Below are 11,076 nucleotides of genomic sequence, written 5' to 3' on the forward strand. Positions count from 1 at the left end.
ATCACCAATATCGCGTAAAAAGGAGTCTATCAAATAAAAAGCCAATAAACGTAAAACATGATATTTGAATAGATTATTCAATAATATTTACAGACAGGGAACGGAGGAGCAGGTAAAGCCGCGAGTTTTGCGTTTCACGTGGAGTATGAAGACGACCTCATCGAGAGATCCGAATGAGATTATGGCGGAAATACGTAAGGTGAGCGTTTGTCTCGATTTATTCATGACGAAAGCAAATGAAGAACTAACTGTGGCTGATCTATAAGAAACAGGCATAAATTATCCCAGTGGTATTTTAAAAAATACTCAGAATTTTCTTTTTATTCAGTTACATATATAAATATTTAGTAAAGGTAATTGGTAAAATGCGTATAAGTCAGCAGGCAGGCTTTATTGCAAATATACTAATATCTCAATATCTCGTGAACTACTTAATTTTAAAGTATAGTTTATATATATATATATATATACTAGCTGACCCGACATACGTTGTCCTGTTCATAATAAAAAAACAACTCTTGCGGGTGGAATTTTGTAAAATCGGCCTTCTTAGCTGACCTGTACTCGGTGAAAAGAATATTCCTACCAAATTTCAAGTCTTTAGCTCTAATGGTTCCAGAGATATCGTGATGAGTGACTATATACGTGGAAATCTCTTAATATATATATAGTTATAAACTACTAGTAAAACATTTTTGAAATGTAAAAAAATATTTTTAATGAGGAAGAAATTTCATTTAGTTTTTAAATAAACGTAAATAATTTTGAATTTAGATATATTAACTATTGTTATTGAATTGGCGGAATGCATAGAAACCGTTGGTCTGCCATATCCTCTTAAAAAAAGAAACCTACAGCAGGACTTTTTTCACAAAGTATGTATTTATTTATTATTGTTAACTCAAGCTGAAGGTTTGCTCAAAATATGAGGTTTCAACGTTTGCGAGAAAAAGAAATATTGATACTGAATTAAAAAGTTAATTTGAATTGCGCTTAAAGATTACATGCACAATTTTTTGTGAAGAGCACTAATTGATACCCAAAAATAAAGTAAGGTCTGATTTATTCCATAGGACATAGAACTATCTACCAGTGAAAGTCCCGTCTGAATCGATTAGTTGTATCGGAGACGAACCGGAAGAAATAGATAGACAAAAACTTAAAAAACATTTACTTACAAACTGCGTATATCATTATTTATTTTTAGTTTTATTTAAGACGGGGGAAATATTTTGTGTAGGTGCTAGATGCGAACAATTGTGATTACGAGCAACGCGAACGGTTCTTGTTACTGTGCGTACACGGAGACCCCAATGCGGACTCGCTGGTACAGTGGGAAATTGAAGTATGCAAGCTACCTAGACTCTCGCTCAACGGTGTGCGCTTCAAGAGAATATCCGGTGAGTAAGCATAGATAATGTATTCATCACGCTTGTTTCCAAGAGTTCGCTGGTTCAAATCCGGCTCGAAGGACCAACAAATTAATTGAATTGGTTATTGAAATAAAATTGTTGAATCTATTTAAAGTTAAAAGCACACGTGAATGGATCGATGCTCCTACATATCGAAGGGAAGGCAGGGTCGCTGTTGGGTGCAACGCGGTGTGATATGTACGCTTCATACAGTCAACACGTTTAAATCATAATGCTCTAAACGCATAAAAATGCATTTATTTTCTTAAAATTGATTCCTTTACAATTCTGTTTGATGTCATTTGTAACATACTAGATACTACTACCGCTTCGGAAACGAATGGCGCTCTGAGAGAGAAGAAGCGGCGCAAGAACCTCTCCCAGCATTGTTTTTTGCGCTCTTTTTATTAAAAATAAATGTTGTACTGCTATTGCTATTATAAAACGATCATAATCTAGTCCCAGGCTGTCCAATCACTTAGATATTCAGCTGTGGAGTAGTAGGATTTATTTATAGATAATGCCTGAACGTGAAAAGTGGCTGGGATTTTATTATAAAAATGTATACATCTACCCTTAAAGCGTATACGCCTTATTACGTATCTTATGAAGCCTACTATACTATATTAGTTACAAGCAATCCCTTATTTCTAGTATTATAATAATGAAAATCACTATTAAGAGCAAATCTAAAAGAGCTCTAATTCTGCTTCCAGGCACGAGTATCGGCTTCAAGAACATTGCGTCGAAGATTGCGAACGAGCTCAAGCTGTGACTGCCCGGAAACGTGCCTCGGCGGCGACGGCGGCCGACGCGGCCCTGCTCTCCCTCTCCTCCGCCGCCCCCGCCCCGCGCCGACAGTCTACGACTGTCCGCCGAAGATATGGTGCTGGTAGCGAACGCGGGCCTGCGGACCAGGTCGGGAACCCTGGCGCACTACCTGACCACGTGCCGCAGCGACTACTTCAAACCCGTGCGCGTGATCGACGCCCGCCACGCGGCCAGCACGCACGCGCTGCGACGCGACCGCTCACCTGCGCGTCTGCCGTGCAACTGCCTGCCAACCGAGCCGATACCGCCGCCGGAGCACTTCAACGTTTGAATTTAGAACTCAAATCAATTGAGTGCTTTTTAATTGTTTCGTTGTATTGCGTAATAGATTGACGAGGGGAGCACGCGGATGTTTCAAGCAGTTCTCGGAAATTTTCAAATATAAATCTTTATGAACGTGTTATCTTTGTTGGTGAAGATTGTTTAAACGAGATAATATATGATAAGGGTTTAAAAGCGTTTTTTTCTACGGGTTTTGATACAAATTAACTTTAATAATTGTAGTAGCACTGATTTTTATTTCAACTAAATCACCAATAACTATTCAATGAATATGCTTTAGATATGTAAGGATTAGGAGGACACAATAATTATAGAAGTATTATAACTTGACAAGTTTTCGAGTTCTGTAAACATTTTTCATAACGCTAATAATCATAATATTGATAGTAGGCACAAAGGTCAATGAACGGAATTCTTCTTTGCTTCGCCACCGGAGCTGAGAAGAGTGAGAGATTAGTGATTTAATAATGATTTTCGTGGTCCCTAGGATGACGTCATAAACAGTACATCTAATTCATTTATATTTAAGGAGTAATTAGTTTTTTTGCTTTTGCCTTGCCAATCTATTACGCTTGAGGCGGTGCAGACATTGAAACATTATTTTTTTTAAAGACATGAGAACATATATAAAACACTCTTGTATTCTCAGTAACTTTTACGTTATATTATGTAAAATCATAAACTCTTGTTATATCAAATTGTATTTTTTTATGGTTCGCTGTTTTCTATTTCTTTTCCCTGCACTGCCTCTACACATCTATCATCTTCAATCTTTCTAATGGAATGTTAAATGTGATTTGTTTTATCATATTTTAATCAATGAAAAGTGGGAATTGTAAAATCATTATTTGTCTCGTTCGAAGCAATATTGGATGAAATTTTGTTAAGATTTTTGGTTTTATATGAATTTTATTGTTATTGTCCTGATGTATTTATATAAAAAATACTATGTTGGATAATGAACGTCACTTTAAAGCTAAGGAAACTGTTATTGATTATACTCTACGTTCTAGGGCTGTGACACACGCGATACTTTTTGTAATCGACCTACATAATGTCGACTAAAGTATGTCATATTTTAGCTTTTATCTGCTTAAACATTAATTGAAGAAGCGGCTTAATTCGTCTGTCGCTTAGATTAGTATGGATTGTGTCTCAGCCCTTTTGAACTATGAATATTGTAGGTAATAACTTTTTGAATTTACGAACACATGTGTAAATAAAGGCGTGAAATTCATCTTACCCGTTTGTGTTGCCATCTTCAATTCTCAATAATGCGTCTGTTCTTGAAATGGCAACATATTTTGATGAATTCACTTTAAAATGACGGTAATTTGAGATTTTATGTGCCAAGATGGATGCCGGCGCACTCGGTGCCCGAATTAAAAGCTGTTTTTTAGTTAATTTATTTACTTTCCAATGTACAACGTAATATGTAAAAAAATATCGAGTAATCACGTTATTTTAATTTGTTTTAAATGTAGATAAGCGACGCTTGTTCGAGCGAGGTTGCGGTGAAATTCAATTAAAAAAGACAAGTCGCGACAAGACGTCGCTCGCTCGGGCCGTGTTTGTGCTATTGCTTAACTATTATTAATTTTACATTTTAGTATTGTAATAATGTACAAAGTGGGTTCACGCTCAACGTTACAAGTAGCTTAGTGTTAAATGTAATATTCTGTTTTGGCGAAAATGCGAATCAAAAGTAACCACAGAACATGTTGTTAAGTGTACTTTGTCGAATATTTCACGGACCACTTTTATTTATGAAGTACAATGATAATTTTAAATGAAATTTGTATTTTATCATCCCCACTATACTCTTAGCTCTGTAGAAGTCAGTCAAGATGGCGGACGTTAGATATTACGAAATTGCTTCTGTTAGACATTTAATATAGGTACAGTGCAACAAACGTCGCGCGGTCGCATGTAGCTGCCTCTTTCTAATTATAAGGCTGAATTAGAAAGTGTCAAAACTGTTCGCACACTCGCATCTTGTTTTGTCCGCGTTAAAGACCGTTGAAATCGTAATTATTGTAATATGATCATAGTATTATGGTCTCTTTTATCTCTTAGCAATAAAGTTCATTGTCGTGTCAAATACGCTCAGCCAAGTTTTGTGATTTTGTGTGATGCTTTTGAGTTGTTTTTTTCATTGTGTGATATTGCATACTTACGAAATGATCATAATAGTTTGTATGTATGTTAGGCAGTGCGATCGCGCCTCCTTTCTAAATATTATATTTAAGTGTAGCGATACTTATAATTTTACATAAATCACATCAACATCTGGGTCGGCTAGTGCGAACATTCATGATTTAGATTTACTATTTCTTTTTCACCTCGAATATTATATAGTATATATATTACTAGGACCATTGGACTACATTTTTAGATTTAAAAATATTTTAACTTTGAAAATCAATACAATTTAAAAAGTTTCTTTTCAGTTTTCTGCAATCCGTTTTTTTTATAAATTGATACCAGCGAACCGGTGTGAAAATTCATTGAATGTATTTATTTTTTTCGAGAGCCGGCTTTTTTTAAAGCCATTTAAATTATTTCCTTGGACCTCTGTCAATATATTCAAGTATTTGGAATTTGGAAGTCGTACAGATTTTTCACATATAAATAGTAAATTTAATCATGTTAGATAGTTATCTACAATTGATCCATTATATATATTAATATTATATCTCTCCTATTACCTTTTTTTTCATATTTGACTAAGTTTCATTTAATGAAACTCAAATCTATCAACATTTTTTTATCCATTAATAAATCTACAGGATTGAAATCGTAAAGATAACTGTTTTATACGCCAATAATTTTAAATTAATGTTTGTTATTCATTCTACTTGCTAAATGTAATATGGGTTTAATGCCATTTAAGTACTATATGCTTATTGACATATTTTACACGAAAAAAGGTTTCTTTTATGCTATAAACTGCTTATTAAATTCTTTTAACGTCATTGCGGGCGACTTTTATTTGCTAAGATGTTTGCAGCTTAGTATTAAGGGTTGGATTCCCTTGTCTAATCTAAATAGCTTAATGAATTTCAATTAGATCCAACTTTTACAAATTATTTTTTCGATGTGGGTGTTCCCGGCGAGAAATGAAAATACTATACTAATGTCAAATTGCAATTGCCCATTGTGTTATAAACTATCGATTATCTGTGAAGCGTTTGAGTTGATCCTGTGTCTTGAATTCTAGAAAAAAAAATTAAAACAACAAAATTGCTTTGATAGTTTGTGAAGTAGGGCACTCGCACTTTTTGCATAATTGGCCACGTCCCATGTAAAGTTGTTGTCACGTGTTAAGTGATTATTAAGATTAGGAATGCCTAATTAATAAATTCTCTCGGGGCAACGAATAACCGTTCGTAATTCCAGGGTCAGTGAAGTACGAATTCCACGGTTGGGTTCAAGTTTGTGAATTTTGCAGTACACAATGTTAAAATATAAGAAGGCATGGTAGGTGGTGCATTATTGATGAACATAGGTCATCTTAATGAGTCGCAATCACCGAACCTGCCTGTAAAAAACGGATAGTTTATGGCACCGCGGATAGTGTCTGATATTAGTATAAGTACTTTTCGGTGCTTAAATTTATACTTATGTGTGTTTTATATTGGTCTGTTTGTTATCATGAATATTGCAATAGTCGATCCAAAGATTAAATGAAGTTTATATATTATGTACTGTAGTTACATATAATTATATTACGAGCTTTGGTTTATATAGAATAGTGTGGGCCATATATGTCTGAAGGTGACGACGCAATGTATGTGGATTATCATGTCAAAATAAATTTTATTTTTAATTCCGTTCTGTTGTTTCATTACGATGTGATCAATTATTACATATTTATAAAGAAAGAGGAATGAATTATAACTCTCTTTTACTAACGAACTAATCCATAGGTTTAATAAAATAAACGGACCAGAAAAACTAAGGAATTCAAGAGATGTATTCTTCTTAGATACAGGATTGGCCTCCGCTGCGCTCCAACTAAATACCGCAGGCGTAATCAAAGTGCGGCAACCGATACTACGCCCAAGTGGGCGTACTCGAGCCAGTCTCGAGCAATGTGTGACGTTGGCGTGTCACATGATCTGTTAAACTTTGCTTATACCGAAACTAAAATGCCGGGTTGCGTAGTATAACTTTGTAAAAATGATACTACAAGAAATAAAGACACTGGGATCACATATCATCAGTAAGTATTTTGTATTTTATTAATTTTAATGTTAAATAACACGAAGCATATATGCCATTGAATGTCAAGATGACACTCACACAAGCATCTCATAGTTGCCGTAATAAAAAAAGCTATTGTTCGTAGGTAGTGCGGTATCTAGTTGGAGCGCAGCGGAGACCAATCGTTAATCTAAGGTATTTTTTTTATTATAATCAAGAAATAGTTGAATTTCAAAAAACAAATTGAATTATTAATTTTAAAAGCTAAATAAAACCATATTTTATAAAGTTTTAAACCGCAATTACTTTTAAATGCATATAGCGGTTTTTCACGCAATTTTCTGTCGATGAAACCACAATTGTAGAATTTTTTAAGTGAAACTTCTTTTGGTGCATGATGGTAAAATTTTGTACGAATGAATCGCAATAATAATAATATTTGCGTCACAATGTTTTTGTCGAAGAAGAGAGATAGAGCGAGTGAGAAAGATCGAGGGAGAGTGAAATAGAGCGAACGTCAGAGAACGAATTATGGGATCAATTTTTTAAATCCAAGATGGCCGCCGCACAATATTATGATTTCAACAATATGGATATCGTATCCGAGGTTCTCGAGGTCGCAGAGAACGTATTTCGAATCATTTTTTAAATCCAGTGTCTATATGTGCCAATAAAGTGTCACGAAAATGAAGGGTGTTTTTATGCAAGAGGAAGAGGGAGATTGAGACCGATTGAGATAGGGTGAGTGGAACATCTTCCCTCCTACACATTTAGATCTTCCCTACTAGCGTTGTATCTACTGGCTTAGCGAGTGAGAAAGTAGAACATCTAATAATTTCTAATATTGATAAAAACATTTGTTTTAGAGAACAGATTAGGATAATTAATATAAACGAGATTTAAAAGTTAGTTTTCCAAAGAAGTTTCACTTCTGACATATGTACTTGGTACACACACCATTTTTTTAATCGTAGTTGTTTTGTGATATCTCAAATATGGTTGTTCTACTACTTATATGAATCGGTTCGAATTGTATTCAAAATCTAAGTTTGGTCAAGCCCTTTGGACTGGCGCCAACCGCGATGAATTCGGTCGAGCCGTTCAAAAGTTATAAGAGGTTTACACACATCACGGGGTTTAACCAATAACTGCCTGATTTTTTAAAATTTTCAAGCGGGAAGTTAAAAAAGGTAAAGATGTAGGTATAGCAAACTAAACAGCCAACAACGCTCCTGTGATTCTTGTGTTGCAAAAGAATATGGGCTTAAACTTAGATCATAAAATAAAAAACACTCATATGAAACAAAACAAATTTATTGATAACGTATACACAATAATTGAGCTTAAATATCTGAACTTAATTATTAATAAGTTAGTTATACCTATATTAATACAATTTGAACCTTATGTTATGGGTTTAAAGCTTGGAGGGCAAGATCATTTTTTAATTTATTATTTGTATAGATATCTATATCTACTATTATAATTATTGACAATGCGATTTTATTAATCCCCTTAGAAATCAATTTGCACCCGCTAAGAGTAAAGATGAATCATTTCTTTTGGAAATCTTGCAAAATATCCATAGTGACGACTATATTACAGATACCTATACATATATGTATTTTTAACACACGTGCTCGTAAAGTAAGCCTTATTACATTGTTCTAAGGGACATAAACCGAACTATAACACACACTTGCATGATACAATAATTATCCCTACAATGTTAAGTTATTTGCTATTCTGCAAATTATATGATAGTAAATGTTTATAATTCACAATAATTTCTTAAAAAATACATGCATTATATCACTGAAATTATACCTTACATTTGCGTGCAAAAAAAGCTAGGGCACCATTTCCTATAATTTTCATAATTTGTTTGTACCTATCGCAATGCGAAAATGGAAAAGTTCAATTGCCAATACACATACCCTTCCCGGTGCTGATTGTCATTCCGACCATCAACTGCTCATTGGGAACCTGCGATTGAAATTGCAAAGAGCAAGACAAATTAAAATGGCTAGAAGAATGGAGGTGAAAGATCGAAAGTCACTAACCACCTCGATACAGAACAGACATGCCGCATGGAGAGCAGGTATCGGAAACAATGACTCTAACTACTTGTGGATCTCGGCAAAAACATATATTGTGGAGGCGATTGCTGAGTCACAACCGAAAGCAGTCTTACCAAAACGACAACATTGGATGACGGAAGAAACCTGGCATTTAGTTGAAGAGCGCCGAAAACTTAAAGCCAGTGGTGCTAGCATTACGAAGCTAAATGCCAAGTCAGCTATCATACAAGCTGCTTGCCGACGTGACCGCAATAACCATCTGAGTAAGATATGTCATGAACTGGAACAGCACTCCGACAAATATCAAACCAAAGATCTGCATGATAAGGTGCGATACATAACACGCCAATTTAAACCTAAGACGTGGGCTGTTGAGGACTCCGCTGGGAATACGGTTACGGAGATAAAGGATATCGTGAATGTGTGGAAGGAATATTGTCAATCATTATTTTCCAATAATTTGGTACTAAGCTTCACATGTTCTCCCCACAACATACTTGGCCGTGAACCCGACATCATGCGGGATGAAGTACGAGCAGCAATTACAGACCTCAAATGCAATAAAGCCAAAGCAATATAGGTTGTGATGAGATCCCAATAGAAGTCCTCAAAGCGATGGGAGAACCTGGAGTTGATATTTTATATACCATCTGCTGTAAAATATGGGAGACTGGAATATGGCCTGACGATTGGTCAAAATCCATTTTCATTCCACTGCACAAAAAAGGGTCCACCAAGAAATGCATCAACTACCGACTCATATCCTTGATATCTCATGCAAGTAAGGTGATGCTCCACATAATTAATACAAGGCTGTTGGCCTACCTCTCAAGGCAGATTGCACCCGAGCAAGCCGGATTTGTTAAGGGAAGAAGCACTCGGGAACAAATTCTTATACTGCGTCAGATTATTGAGAAGGCCAGAGAATTCAATACAACCCTTTACATCTGCTTTGTGGACTTTCGCAAAGCATTTGACACGGTTATATGGACACACCTTTGGAAGATACTTGCGGAAATGGGTGTACCATCCCATTTAATAGTTCTATTGAGGAGGTTGTATGAGCACGGTACTGCAGCGGTACGAGTGGATGATACCCTTTCAAGCGAATTCAAGACTGAGGCCGGTGTACGACAAGGATGCATCTTATCGCCATTACTCTTTAACATCTACACAGAGTATATTATGCGCATTGTCTTGGAAGATTGGAACAAAGGAATATCTGTTGGGGGACGCGTGATAAATAACCTCAGATACGCTGATGATACTACCCTTCTCGCACAGACTAGAGAAGATATGGAAAATTTTCTAAACCGTCTAGAAAGTACCAGTCTCCAATTCGGACTTATTATTAACCGAGACAAGACGAAGGTGATGATAGTAGACCGGGCCGAACAAATTGGAACCAACGTACCCTATGTAGCCAACTGTGAAGTGGTTCAGACCTATATTTATCTTGGTTCAACTATATCAAGTACTGGAGGATGTGGCGACGAGATCAGACGACGGTGCGCCATCACCAGGTCTGCAGTGGAACAACTGGGAAAGATTTGGAGGGACAGGAGGATTACCAAGAAGACTAAAGTCAGATTGATGAAATGCCTTGTGTTTCCAATCTTTCTCTATGGAGCCGAAACTTGGTCTCTGAGACTGCAGGACCGCTGTAAAATCGATGCATTAGAGATGTGGTGCTGGAGACGCCTCCTAAAGATCCCGTGGACGGCATTTCGCACCAATGTATCCATCCTCAAAGAGCTTCGTATTAAAGACAGACTATCGTCAATTGTGCAACTAAGAATACTGAAGTTCTTTGGTCACGTCTCTAGAAATGAGAACTCGATGGAGAGACTGGTAGTTCAGGGCCAGGTGGAAGGCAAGAGAGCACGCGGTCGATCGCCAACCCGCTGGATAGACGCCATCACAAAGGCTACTGAGTCCACCATAGTCCAGTGTACTCGCAACGCCTCTAACCGTCAGAAATGGAAGCACATCGCCAGGAGATCTACCCTCAGAAAGGATGTTGACCCACCGAATACTCCACCATGTACCTCGTCAGCGCAACCACGACCACTCTGACAAGAGTGTCCGACTAAGAAGAATCGCAATGCAATACGTGTTTGTTTTTTCCTCGCAAGTTTGTCGAAAAAGTGCGTATGAAACTCGTTAGTAACTTGCTCACTAGACACTCCGATGATTTACGATTAGCCACAGTCTCGTGTATAATATGAGCAGCTTAGCTCATTAGTATCATAATATGCTATAGT

General features: G+C 36.4%; 1 protein-coding gene across 9 annotated transcripts in view; it reads left to right on the top strand.

Moving 5' to 3' along the window:
- The window catches only part of LOC126972183 (serine/threonine-protein kinase MARK2-like), a 184,161-nt gene extending 181,843 nt beyond the window's left edge, over positions 1 to 2,318 (top strand). For 4 of the 9 annotated variants that reach the window (XM_050818873.1, XM_050818841.1, XM_050818857.1 and 1 more), the window contains 3 exons: positions 94 to 199; positions 1,241 to 1,400; positions 2,129 to 2,313. In XM_050818873.1, the coding sequence (XP_050674830.1) occupies positions 94 to 199; positions 1,241 to 1,400; positions 2,129 to 2,187 (325 nt within the window). In that variant the 3' untranslated portion in view covers positions 2,188 to 2,313. Of the gene's footprint in view, positions 1 to 93; positions 200 to 1,240; positions 1,401 to 2,128 lie in introns of all 9 variants that reach the window. The other 5 variants (XM_050818822.1, XM_050818840.1, XM_050818830.1 and 2 more) reach the window with 2 other exon arrangements.
- Positions 2,319 to 11,076: the final 8,758 nt, after the last annotated feature.

This window comes from Leptidea sinapis, chromosome 2 (genome assembly GCF_905404315.1).
Source record: "Leptidea sinapis chromosome 2, ilLepSina1.1, whole genome shotgun sequence".
Taxonomy (NCBI): Eukaryota; Metazoa; Arthropoda; class Insecta; order Lepidoptera; family Pieridae; genus Leptidea; species Leptidea sinapis.